Genomic DNA, 13164 nt, shown 5'->3' with positions numbered 1-13164 from the left:
AGGACCCGAAAATTTGCCATCAGTTTCCAAGACCTGTGAGATGGGACCTGCTGGCGCCCACAGCCTTAATCTTTCTCCCCCATCCCCTTGCTGCGGAGGCTTTGAAGGTCTGCTCACCTGTGCGGCAGTGCAAGGAAGCCCTGCTCCCTGACTGCGGCATCTGACGTGGGGCGCAGCACGCAGATCCAGGGGGACACGGGGGCCGAGGCCCAGAGCCAGGACATGCCTGCTCCAGAAAAGTGGCCTTCCGCCGAGTTAGCCCAGAAGCTCCAAGTCTAAGGTCATCAGGAAGTTTCTGTTGGTCCTTGGCTCCTGAAAGATATCTCGACTGACTGGCCACAAAACCACAGATGTGACAAAGACCGCCAGGCCAGGGGTGTGTGCTCAGGGGACCTGCTACTGCCCTGAGCCTCCCCTCCTCCAGTCTCTGTGCTGAAAAGCCCCACCCATCACTCAGAACCAGGCTACCCCGGCCTCTGAGGGACAGTCTGGAATGAGCCCAAACACCCCCGGCCTTGGCGGGGAGAGGGGGAAGCAACAGGAAGACCACAGACGTAGGCAAGAGATCATCTGGTTTTATTTAAAGACTGTTGGTCACGTGGTGGGAAGGCGTATAAGGTACAAAATTACAGACGTTTAGTTCACTATACAATACAAATCATTAAGTCTTTACAGGTCATTACAGAGTCTTTGGGTTTTTCTTAACTCCCATTTCACGTGTAGGAATCAACAATCCCCCAATCAAAATCACTTCCTTGTGTGAACCCATCATATTTACAGAACTCCACACAAACAGAGGCTCCAAGACGCCCCCAACACGATTAATGAGCAGCACGCAGAAGGCACGAGGGGTTCCCCGGTGAGCTGCCTGCCCCGCCTGGAAGAGGAGAGTCCCCAAGCCCCCAGGAGGCGGGCGACAGCACGCGAGAGGCCAGGGCGTCCCAGGACTCTGCTCCATCCATCCATACACTGACCCAAGGCGATGTGAGGTTGTGAAACAAAGTGGGGCGTGGTGTGGGAAAAGGGGGGGGATGGCTGCACCCCACACCTTGTGAGGACCCAGCAAGACCTCCACGCCCCGCTGTGTGTAGCTCCCTCACTGCCTTCAGGGTCCCAGGCCACCCAGGGGCCAGAGCGGGGTCAGGAGAGCCAGGCCAGCCCCTGCCCTGCCAGTAGCGCTGACGGGTGAGGGTGCCTGGGGCGGCCTGCGTGTTGACCTCCTGGCCCCGGGGACAGCTCACCAGGATGAACAGTGACGTGGCCTTCCTAACACCACAAGCATGGGCCCAAACTCGCTTCATTCTAAGAAAATCCCAGGCGAGCCATGAGCTACAGACTCAAGAGCAGCGACAGAGTTTCCCTCCCGGGAGGAAGGACCACCTCTGCACACAGGCGCCTGGCCGCTGCCCCCCAGTCTCAACAGCTCTAGGCCAAGGGCTCTAAGGAGATGCCGCCTCACTGCGTAGGGACGCCAGGCCCCGGTGAGCGCGGGGCAGGGCCGATGGGAGACGCTCAGGCAGAGGGAACTGGGGACGTTTGAAAGGCAGGCCCCAGGAGAAAGGGGGGCGAGGCTGGGAGGAGAAGGGGGTCGTGAGGCCTCCTGGGACAACAGGGTTGGAAGGAGCTGACCTACATCACCTAAGGCTCCTCCTGGCCTCCCTCAAGGCTGCAAGGAGCCAGCCCGTATCACCCAAGGCTCCTCTCAGCCTCCGCAAGCTCCAGCCAAAAACCTGCTCAAGGCAGCGACCCTCCTGTCATCTCATCCACTTTAGTTCAACCAGCAACAAAATGAGCGTGGCCCCTCGTGCCCCAGCTGACCACCCCAGGCCGGTTCTGCGAGGTTGAGATGCCCGTCACGGGGCAGACGGGCCCCAGCAAGTACTGGGCTCTGTCCATGAGGATCACAAACACCCCGACCACTTTCTGGTTCCCCACATTCTCTCTCCAAGTGTGGGGTGCACGACTTTCTGCCCTCAGGCAGGTCACGGGGGCTCTGGGAGCAAGGTCCCCCCCAGGGACAGGAGGGTGTCCAGGGAGCAGGGTGTCACCCTGGAAACAGGTCTGAAGGAGAACATCTATGCTGGGAAGGGGGCTGCGTAGAAAAGCTGACACAGAGGTGAGAGCACTTAGTTCAGGCACAAGCCCTGCCTGGCACGGGCTCCCCCAGCAGGCCCATCAAGGACAGGAGGGGGGTGCTGGGGGTGGCGCCACAGACAGGACCCCCAGCCCCCTGCAGACCTGGGGCTCCGGCAGTCCTGGCCCCGAAGGAAGGAGACAGGCTTCTTGTGGCGGACGGCAAACGACCAGCCTGGGAGCTGCACTGGGGAATGAGAAAGATGCCTTCTGCCCATAGGGCAGCTGTCATGGGGAGCCCCCCACCCCTCCCCGCAACCCACGGTCGGCTGTCTGCTGGGGCAGCAGATGGAGCGAGGGCATACCGGGCCAGGTCACTAAAACCTGCAGACTCTGTGCTGGGCAGCTGTGCCCTGGGCGGGCGGACGTCCAGGTGGGCTGGAAGCCACTTCTCAGGAACACAGAGCCCAGATGGGCAATCAGAGGCCGGGGCTTCCACACTCTGGAAAAACCAGCAACTATCCTTGGTTTCATCCTATTCACTGTGAGAACGCTTCCAGCTCCCAAGCTAGGAGTATTTGTTGAGACGAAGGGGTTGCAAGCTTAGACTCCCGGGCCTGCCCCCCCCTTCTAAATTGGGCCAGGGAGGCTTGGGGTGATGAGATCTTGTTCTGGGCAGGCGAGCCCATGGCCGGCAGAGCCTGCACGCGGCTCCATCCTATCCCACAGTCCCAGAGGTGACAGGAGGGTGCCTTGGCATTAGCACACCGGGTCATGGAGGCCACTTCATCTGAGCTCCTTCCTGCGGCCCCTCCCAGGGGCAGGGAACCAGGGCCGCCTTCAAGTGAGGGGCTTCATGTTGCTAGAGAACCGAGTTTTGTTGTTCTTTTTTTTCAAGCTTTCTGGCTATCATTTTTAAGAGTCTAAACGTGAGAACTGAAGAGGCAGGCTAGAATGCTATGTGCAAACTCCAGCTCCGAGCTTCCACCCCCAACTGCAGGGTGTCCCCAAACCTTGCTCACGGCACAGGCCCAGCGGCTCCCGCAGTGACAGGCAGGGAAGGCAGCCCAATGTTCGTCACCAGGTCACTGGACCACCACCTTGGTAATTCGAGAAGCACTGATGGAAAAAGGGCTCAGGGCCAGGGCTGTCTGGCCCATGGCTCCTAGAGGCCCCCAGGGGTGAACCCTGCCAGGCTGCAGCCCTGGGCTGAGTAGGCATCAGGGCACAGAACTGCCATGAAGCTCAACTGGTCTAAGGACCCTCCCAGACCCCAAACTGCACCAAGGAAGGCTGTGACGCCTCTGAACACAGAAGCAGAACAACCACCTCCTCCCGTTTTTCCTGTCAGCTGAGAGTAAGGCCACTTGTGCATCTGTGTTTAAGACACAGGAGGAACTGAGAGTCCTTTGGCCCCTCCAGGAGCCCCGTCCGAGGCAGCAGGCTGGCCGTTCCGCAGCAGTCACGGAGGCCAGCTATGTGCAAGGTGGGCCCTGGGTACCGGTGCTGAGTGGACGATTGTGGCTCGCGAACAATTTTAGATTTTGGAAAAAATAAATATAAATAAATATAACCCAGGAACTCTGTTAAGGGAATAAATGGCAATGAGAGAAAACTTTCCAGGTATAAAGGCGCTGAAACACCCACAAAGGAACCTCTAAGAAACCCTGTGGAAAGAAAGCGGGAAAGAGGGGGCAGGCCCAGGGCCCAGGCACTTAGAGGAGCTGGCACTTGGGGGGTATTGGGGGTAACTGGGGTGCAAGCCAGGACTTGAGGCGCTGAGGGCCACCTCCATGGAAGTGACAAGGCACTAGTTAACAATTATGTTTTAAATTAAGAGGTTAACGGGGTCACCAGACAGAACAAAGAGCAACAGCGGCCATGAGTGGACAGCCCCAGGGACAGTGGGGACCTCACTCCGGGCTCCTGGAACCTTCCACCTGAGGTCCAGCTGAGACGCACCCTCACCCCCTGGGGAGAGGGTGAAACGAGGGGAGGGAGGGGCGGGGGGTCACCAGCCCCGTCACCGTGCAAAAAGCATTCCTGGCCTGTCTCCAGGGAGAGGGGCTGGAGGGCCCCCCAAGGACTGTCCCCGCAAAGGCTCGGAGGGGCCCGGAGCCCTCTGTCCATCACCCCGGAAGGACGGGAGGCAACTGCCCTGCCGCTCAGCTGGCCCAGGACTTGCGGTTCTCGGGGTTCCTGTGGCCGCGCTCGACCCGCAGCGCCGTGCCCTCGGTCTTGGCCAGCGCCGCCGTCAGCGAGGCCAGGTTGCTGGCAGAGCCGGAGAGCAGGCCACTCCTGCGGGGCTCGGGGGCGCCCTGCAGACGGAGCCCCGCGCTGCGCCTCCGCCCCGCGCCTGCTGCCCTGCGCACGCGGTCCGGCCTCACCAGCAAGCCATAGCCCGGGTTGCACCTGAAGTACTGCTTCCCGCCGATGGAGCCGTCATTCTTACCTGCGGAAAGAGAGGAAGGTGTGGAGGTGGCTCCCAGCCCCAGGGGACCCCCATGCGCCCGAGCAGCCGCGCCCCGTGGAAGGCGTGGGGCCCGGGCAGCGCCTCCCCGGCAGCGCCAGTGGTCACTGCAGACAGATCCCTGTGGCCTCAGACTCGGTCAAGGCCTGGTCGCTTCTGAGGCCCATGGGCCAGAGCAGAGCCCCATGTCCTCCCTCGGTACTGACCATTTTCAGTCTGGACAGTCAAAATGCAAACCAAGCAAGGAGGTCGTAAGGTAAAATGATATTTTTTCTAAATCTATCGGATGGGAACTGGCAAATTACCAAACTGAAGCTAGAAAGATAGGCTTCCCTGGTGGCTCAGTGGTAAAGAATCCACCTGCCAAGCAGGAGACTCAGGTTTGAGCCTTTGGGTCAGGAAGATCCCTTGGAGGAGGAAATGGCAACCCACTCCAGTATTCTTGCCTGGAGAATCCCATGGACAGAGGAGACTAACAGGCTATGGTCCGTGGGGTCGCGAACAGCAGGACACAACTGAGAAACTAAACGGCAACAGCTAGTGAGCTGTCAGCCTGGTGTGTCAAGGTGGGGAGGTGTTTCCTTCATAAAACCAAATAGAAAGTGCTTTAAGGTGAAGGGCAGCACGGGGCGGGGGGATGAGGAGTGGGTCCCTGATCCCTACGTGTCCCCCAAGCTTCCGCTCAGGAGCGGCTGCCCCGCCCCGGGACACAGGGGAGGAGGGAGAGAGGCAGGCAGGCCGGCAGGCTCAGTGTGTGGGATGCAGAGAGCCGCCCGTAGCTCCTCAAGAGAAAGGACGTCCACACCAAACTTAGATGAGGAATCCCTGCTGCTTCACTCGCAACGGCCAAAAAGTGGAAGCAACCCAAATGTGCATCAACCGACAAGTGGATGGACACCACGGGTGGCCTTATGACGGGACAGCACGGGCCATAAAAAGGAACGAAGAGCGGGCAGGTGCGACTGGCTGAGCCCGGGGAACTGGAGAAGTGAAATAAGCCAGCCACAGAAGCTCGGGTCTTTATGACTCCATTTATATGAAAGTCCAGATTAGGACCTTTCATATCAATTTTGACAAACAGTATAGATTAATGGTTTACCTGGGGCTTGGGGAGGGCAGTATCTCGCTAATTGACCTATGGCTTCTTTTGGGGGTGATAAACCCATTGTAAAATCAGGTTGCACAACTCTGGAAATATACTAAGAACTGCTGAACTCTACCCTTTTAAACTTCTGGATTTTTTGTTATGTGAACTGCATCACAATAAAACTATTTCCAAAAAACAAAAAAACCTGCTGTCCATTTGCTATATACAATGTAGCTAGACCTAGAGGGCATTATGCTAAGTGAAATAAGTCAGACAGACAGATACTGTATGTTCTCTCTTACATGTGGAACTGAAAAAATAAAACAAAGGACTATAACAAAACAGAAGCAGCCTCGCAGACGCAGAGAACAAACTGATTTACCCGCTGGAGAAAGGGAAGCGGGAGCGGCAGGACGGAGGCAGGGGATTGAGGAGGCACAAGCTACTGTGTATGCAACAGGCTACAAGCACACGTTATCTGGCACCCGCAACACAGCCAGTGTTTCAGAGTAACTTTAAATGGAGTATAATCTATAAAAATCTTCTATTACCAGTTTGTACACTGGAAACTAATATTGTAAATCAATTGTATCTCAATTTTAAAAAAACAGGAAAACAATTGCTTAAGCCCTGCCCTCAGTTCTTCTGCAAATGATGATGTCTTGGCTTGAAGGTGGGCCGTTCTATACAGGAGACTCACCTCTCCTCCCGTCCTCCTGCTGGGGGCCCAGGAGCCTGGGGGTGTCTGGGGAACACCTGAGGCATCTGAACCTCCACACGGGCATCAGAGTTTGTAACCTGAGCTAGCAGAGCAGACAGAGATGCTGTGACAGTTCAAATGCGGCCCTTTCTGTGACTAAAAACTAAAACCCAGGATTTAAATTCGTTATTGAATATTTAGTAGCTTTCAATGAATATCTTAAGTTTCTGACAAATCTCTGCAAGTTAAAAAAAGAGAGAGAGAATCTGACTCTTAAAGCACTTAGGAGAGTCTTATCTAGAGAAAATTCCTGATTTTGAAAAGTGGTAACTCCAGGGCTCAGAGAGGGCAACAATGTGCCCAAGGGCACACAGCAGGTGCTCGGCAGCGCCCACACTTTTCTGCCAGGCTGCAGTGGGCATGGGGGCAGGAGCCTGTCCCAAACTAGCATCACTCACCTGAAGGTAAGTCCAGCTCCACTCCAACCCAGGTGCCCTCCTGAAAGTCGGTGGGTCCCACGTATCTCACGATGCCCGTCTTGTTGGTGCCCACCGTCACATACTCCCCCTCCTTGAGCCACTCTGGGACCTCACTGGCTTCTTCAGAATCCGAGGAGACTTCCAGCTTTCCCAGGGCCTGAGCCCCAGCGCCACCATCCCCCAGGTCCCCTGAGGCCAGTGGGTCCTCTGTGGTCCCCGAGGGGCTGCCGGGGTCCCCGCCAAGCATGCGCGTGAACGACTTCAGCTCCGAGGTCCGCACCTTCTGGATCCTGAATGGAGAGGGGGGAGCGGGCAACTGCAACCGGGGGTCTGAAGGCGGCGGTGGCCTGGAGACGTCGGACTCTGGGCCAGCGACTGGTTTCGCCTGGGGCTGGGTGTTCTCTGGCTTCTGGGGGGCGGCAGGGTAGCTCCTGCTTGCCTGGTTGGGTGGTGGGGGGCCTGCTGCCTGGTTCTGCTTCTCTGCAGACGCCCCGACTGGGGCCAGGGCTGCACCATTGCCCGGTGCCTTTCCCTCCACCGAGGTGGTCAGGGGCTCGAGGGTGGCCAGGCCGGGGCCCGGAGGGGTCGAGGCCATGGCATCCAGACCCGGGCCACAGGCATCCGACAGGGTGGCGGTGGAGACGCTGTGTGAGAAGTAGCCGCTGGACGCTTCGCTCAGGGGGCTGGGGGGCCCATCCCCGCCCTCGGGGACCGGGGAGGTGGGTGTCACTCTCGGGGACCCATCACAGGTCCTGGGCGCAGGGGTGGCCAGCGGGGCCACAGGCATGCTGGGGGTCACGCGCAGGCCCCCGTTCTCCCGCTGAGCCTGGAAAGGGGAGAGTTCAGAGTCAGGCATTCCTCCACAAAGCCTCGAGGCCAACCCTGCTGTCGGTGGAGACAGACAGCTCTGATGGTGACTAGAGGGGCCGTGCAACAGGGCGGAAGGCTCCCACATCCGCTCTCCGTGCCACCTCTGAGCACGGACAACAGAGGCAACAGGCTCCCAGCCACTGCCGCCCCTCCCTGCCCTGACCCGGGCTGAGCAAGGCAGCCCAGAGTGCCCCTCATTGCCGCCCCCGTCCATAAGCACAGCTCCTGTGCCTGTGGCGGTATGGTTTCTAGTTAAGAATTACACATTTGGTCTTAAATGTCTTGTTTTTTGGTACAGAACCCCTAAAACCCTTGGGGTTTCCCAAATGCTAGAAACAATAAAGGTTTCATGATACTCATAACAAGCCCCTTACAACCACATCTGAGTTTATGTTAAGGGGGGTGACTTTTGGAAAACCCCCAAGGTAGAGGCCGGAGAAGGCAATGGCACCCCACTCCAGTACTCCTGCCTGGGAAATCCCGTGGATGGAGGAGCCTGGTGGGCTATAGCCCATGCAGTCTCAAAGAGTCGGACACGACTGAGCGACTTCACTTTCACTTTTCACTTACATGCACTGGAGAAGGAAACGGCAACCCACTCCAGTGTTCTTGCCTGGAGAATCCCAGGACGGGAGCCTGGTGGGCTGCCGTCTATGGGGTCGCACAGAGTCGGACACGACTGAAGCGACTTAGCAGCAGCAGCAACGGGGGGCTGGTTGCCAAGGGGACCAACCACATGACCAGAAGGGTGTAACTCTCCATCCCATCCCGGCCTCTGGGAAGGGGCTGGAGGCTGCCTCACTCACCAGCGGCCAGCGATGTAACCAGCCATGCCTGTGTAGAACACCTAAGAGGACAGGGTCTGCAGGGTTTCTGGGTAGGTGAGCACGTGGCGATGGGGGCAGACACGGGGCCCAGAGAGCATGGCAGTGCCTTGCCTCCCCCGCAGGCCTCTCCCATCTGCCTGCTCCTGCATTACACCCCTTTCTAATAAAGGGCTAGTCTAGTAAGTCAGATACTTCTGGGTTCTGTGAGTCGCTCCAGCAAATCCACTGCACCTGAGGGAGGGATCAGGGGATCCTCTGGTCTGGAGCCTGCGGGACTTGGCGACTGAAGTGGGGGCAGTCGAGTGGGGCGGAGCCCTCAAGCTGCAGGGATCGGATGCTGTCACCGGATAGAGAGGGTCAGGTGGAGTTAACTGCGGGACACTCCCCTGGGGTCAGAACTGCCGGGTGGTGGGAACGCCGACGCGGGGCGGCAGCTGGGCAGTGTGGTACAAGACGGGCAGGCGAGCCTTCACATAAAGCATGGCGCATGCGAACGCCCGACTCCCTCTTACACCTGCGCTCAGGCCCGGAGCTCTGCTCTCTCGGGAATGGATGCCCCCCTCACCCCCCAGCCCAGCACCAACTTCCTGGGGAGGCTGAGAGGATCGCTGGAGGCCGGGAGAGCACTCTGCTCCTGCAGAACTGAAACGGTGGCCTCGGCGAGGGATCCGGACGTGCCAGGGCACAGCTCGGGCAGGAGCGACACCCCTGGGGCTGGCGGGGCCAGGAGGCAGGGGAAGAGGAGGGACAGAGGCTGCCTGAGGGCTGTACCCTTCCCCTGAGAGGCTGTCTTTCAAGACACTGCTCAAGGCTGGTCCCACGGCCCAGGTCAGGGTCTCTGATCCTGGAGACTTAGTGGGCCAAGGAGCAGCCAGCCCAGCGAGCAGGGCTGAGTGAGGCCAGAGCTGCGCTGGGCTCCCCGCCTCTCATCCCTGGGTCTGAGTCACATCAGCAGAGCCACTCGGAGCCCCGTGCCCTGGGGACGCCAACAGCTGACTCTCCGCCAAGCTCCACGGCCCCGACGTGCTCTCGGCTGTTCCTGCCATGAAAACTTCAGCCACCGGGAGAAGGCGGCAGATTATCTTTCTATTTCCGGTGCACAATAGCAGGGAATGGGAGACGGAGTGGGAAGTGGGTTGTGGGGCGAGAAGGGTGCTGCTCAGAAAAAGAAATATGTTCTCAATATTTACGGAAAGATTATTTATCTTACAGGAATGGCCATTTTCCATTTGAAATACAGGATTTATTTGAACTGGGAAACAGCTGAGATCTATAAGTCTCTTACAGTTACTTGGCTTAACTCAGCAGTTTGATAAATCATGCCTTTTCACGTGAATTGTCATTTATATTCCCGTCTCCGGAGGCCCTCCTCCCCCCACAAGGCACACTCTCAGGGTACGAAATTAACGGCACCTCTTGAGATTAACAACCCATTTTTGTGATGGATCTCTGGGCTGCAAAATTTACTAAATCCAGTAGATCAATAACTGTCACCAGCATAAATACTCTAAAAGATGAGGCAATCCTTCAATCATTTTTCTCTCGCAACTTGTACATGTTTTATTTATCCTTTTCTATTCTATTTTTAATCTCACTGACCAGGCAGGGAAGAATACACAAGCAAAATTTAGGAGACTCTGAAATCTGAACAGTAACCATGGTTCTGAAATAGTCTGCAGTTCCCCACTCCCTGGGGATAAGCCCCCACCCCTCCCACCCCGCACCCCGCACCAGTTGCAGGACCTGCTGAAGGAACGACTTGGTCCTGAGGAGTGGATGGCCCAGGGACAGCGCCTCAGAGCTCCATCAGCTTCTACCCCATCAGTTTCCATAGAGTCCTCTGATGCGGGCTAGAACGGACTTACTTTATGACGTAGCCCAGAGAAGCTATTCACCCAAAGCCTCCAGTGAGGGAAAAACTGGGGATCAGAGGTCAGACCCACAGCAACAGGAAAGAGGAGAGGGGGGTGTGGAAGGTGATCTGACTACCCCAGTTCTTGGTTCTTTCCCGCTGAGCCAAGCGCAGCTCTGATCCTTCCGCTTTGGCACTGCAGGTTCCCACTCAATTGGAGTTGCTATGTGAGGGGGAATCTCCCTGCAGTCTCTGGGTCACAGTTTAGCACAGACGTTCCTGAGGCTGCCGGAAAAGCCTAGACCTGAGCAAGCCAGCAGGGCGGCACCCTCGGGGAAGGGTCTCCCTCTGCCCCACTGGCCTGGGAGCCCCAGTCCTGCCTCGAGAAATCATCAACCCAACTCATGGGGGCAGGGGTGGGGGCAGCTCTCCTTTTGGTTAAATTCGTGAACACCTAGGATTGAGATGGGCCACGCAGAAAGGAGTGAACTCTTGGACATCTGAATTATCTTTCAAATTATTTGGCCTCTTTTGCTCCTATTTTAAAAAATAAAAAGCTTCCTATGGAAGACACAGCATCTCCTCAGAGGATGAACGGCACAGTGGGAGAAAATAGATTTGCTATTCATAAGATGAGAAGTGCTGTTCATCTGTGGGAGATCATAAGAGATGATTTTCTACCCCAGCTTAGCGTCAGTCTTTTCACGCTGATATCATGAATCAGAATAAAATGCAGAACTGAGAATGAAGCCAGCACTTGGGATAAGGAGAGGGTTCTGTTTATAGAAATCGCCTCTGCCGAGCAGTGGGCTATTAAAACAGCAGACGGCATTAGCAGTCAAGCACCTAAGAGTTTAGCAATCATATGATTAACAAGTTGAAAATAGAAAAGTGTAACAAGCAAAACAGAGGGAGAAGACAGTGACCTATATTATAGTTCATTATCGAGACGGGAATGCTAAAATTAAAAGCCACGGGCGTGGACTCCACAGTTACAGCACTGGGGCCACCGCCGTATGTGGGACAGCCGCGGAGAAGGCACCACCCGGCCCGACCAACTCACCTCGGCCATCCTGGGTGACCCGGCGTCCGGAAGGGCCGGCTGCACCATGATTCGGGGCACGGGCTGAGGAGACAAGGGAGCAGGTGGGCTCGGGGCGCAGGGGGAGCAGAGCAGACAGAACCAGAGAAGCCTTCACTGAAGAGACGGGAGAGCTGTCAGGACGACCCACCCAGAGTGAACTTCCACAGCTTGCAGGGATTCTGACAAGTCACTGCCTGGCAGGGCTGTCGGGGGCTGGGTGGGGATGCTCTGCCGGAAATATACAAAGCCAGGAGCAGAGCCAGCGGCCCAGCCCCGGGGACGCCAGACAGGGGCTAAAGACAGCAAGGAGTGGAGGTGCTCTCTGCGTGCACGGCACATGTTGGCCAAGGGCTGGATCTGTACACGGAGCTTTCTGGGTGGCTCAGTGGTAAAGATCCCGCCTACCAATGCAGGAGACGTGGGTTTGAGCCCTGGGTCGGGAAGATCCCCTGGAGAAGGAAATGGGAATCCACTCCCATATTCTTGCCTGGGAAATCCCAAGATCAGAGCAGACTGACGGGCTACAGTCTCTGGGGCTGCAGAGTTGGACACGATAGAGCACGCATGAGTATCACTTATTATCTGTACATAGCAGCATTACAGGACCTAATAGAGAGACGTGACAGGACAGGAAGATCAGCAAAGGCTTCAGGGGAGGTGGAGTACAAACCAAGCCTTGCCTGGCCAGGGAGATTCCTGGTCCAGAGGCGCACGGGCAGGGCCATCAAAGGCAGCGAGGGGGACGAGGCTGGAGGCCAGTATGGCTGGGGTACAGAGGGACAGCAATGTGAGCAGAGGCTCTGGGGTCTGAGCGAAGCTCCTGGGCAATGGCGAGGACCCCCCAGCTCCTGGGCGGAGGGGGCAAGATGTGAAGATGACCAACCTGGCGATGGACGGCAGACTGGCTGCAGAAACAGTGTAAGAGTGAGGCAGGCAAACGACAGGTGCCAACGACAGAGCAGGGTTGATGGGTAAGAGCCTGAATTGATGGGCACAAGTGAGATCACATGAGTGGAGGCAGTTCCTGACGGATGTGTGGTTCAAGGAACAGCTTTTTAAAACAGCTAAAAAACAGACAAAAACTAGCCCCAGAAGAAAGAAAAGCCGGGAGGAGGATCTGGTAACCCTGAAGGAGTCGGCAGCTGCTGCGTTCACAAGGGCAGGTGGGCACAGAGGAGACGCAACCATCCTGAAGAAACCTGGGGTCTACCGTGTTCTGCATTTATTTCCCCAACCAAGGTCTGGCCCCTTCCCGGGCCTGCCTGCTCCGATGCGCAGGTCTGGAGGTCACCTGAGACAGCTCGGCTCTAAGAGCGCTCCATCCGGGCCAAACACCTACCCTCAATCCCGTTTCACAGGAGGAGTCCAAGCTGGGTGTCGGGGCTTGTTGCCACGCAGTAGCCTGATCTATCTAGTCTACTTGGGCTGCAAACCTTTTCGAGTCCCGTCCTCCAGCCCTGAGCACCTGGTCCCTCCCAGGCCCCTGGTGTGTCCGGGCGCCAGGGCTCCCCTGCGGTCATGACTCCCCAGGAGTCTGCAGGCGTGAAGGCTGACGGCCCAAGTCGTGCTTCCCTTCTAGCAGCCCAGACTCTTAACTGAAGGGAGAAAGTCCATCTGGAACAAAACAGCCCACGGAGAAGGGTGTCAACCTACATTCACACACCAAACAGCTGCCTCGTAGCAAAGGTACCGCTACCGCCAATCCTGCCCTGGGACAGCCTC

At 57.1% G+C, this 13164-nt stretch overlaps 1 protein-coding gene across 2 annotated transcripts in view; it reads right to left on the bottom strand.

The window, feature by feature from the left end:
• Positions 1-555: 555 nt before the first annotated feature.
• Positions 556-13164, bottom strand: part of KIF13B (kinesin family member 13B) — a 201446-nt gene continuing 188837 nt past the window's right edge. The window contains exons 38-40 of one of the 2 annotated variants that reach the window (XM_065907699.1): positions 11422-11484; positions 6789-7635; positions 556-4525 (exon numbers count right to left, since the gene is read on the bottom strand). In XM_065907699.1, the coding sequence (XP_065763771.1) occupies positions 4239-4525; positions 6789-7635; positions 11422-11484 (1197 nt within the window). In that variant the 3' untranslated portion in view covers positions 556-4238. The remainder of the gene's footprint in view (positions 4526-6788; positions 7636-11421; positions 11485-13164) is intronic. The other variant, XM_065907700.1, reaches the window with a different exon arrangement.

Source organism: Muntiacus reevesi, chromosome 17 (genome assembly GCF_963930625.1).
Source record: "Muntiacus reevesi chromosome 17, mMunRee1.1, whole genome shotgun sequence".
In the NCBI taxonomy this organism is placed as follows: domain Eukaryota; kingdom Metazoa; phylum Chordata; class Mammalia; order Artiodactyla; family Cervidae; genus Muntiacus; species Muntiacus reevesi.
This window is presented reverse-complemented; position numbering and strand designations above follow the sequence as displayed.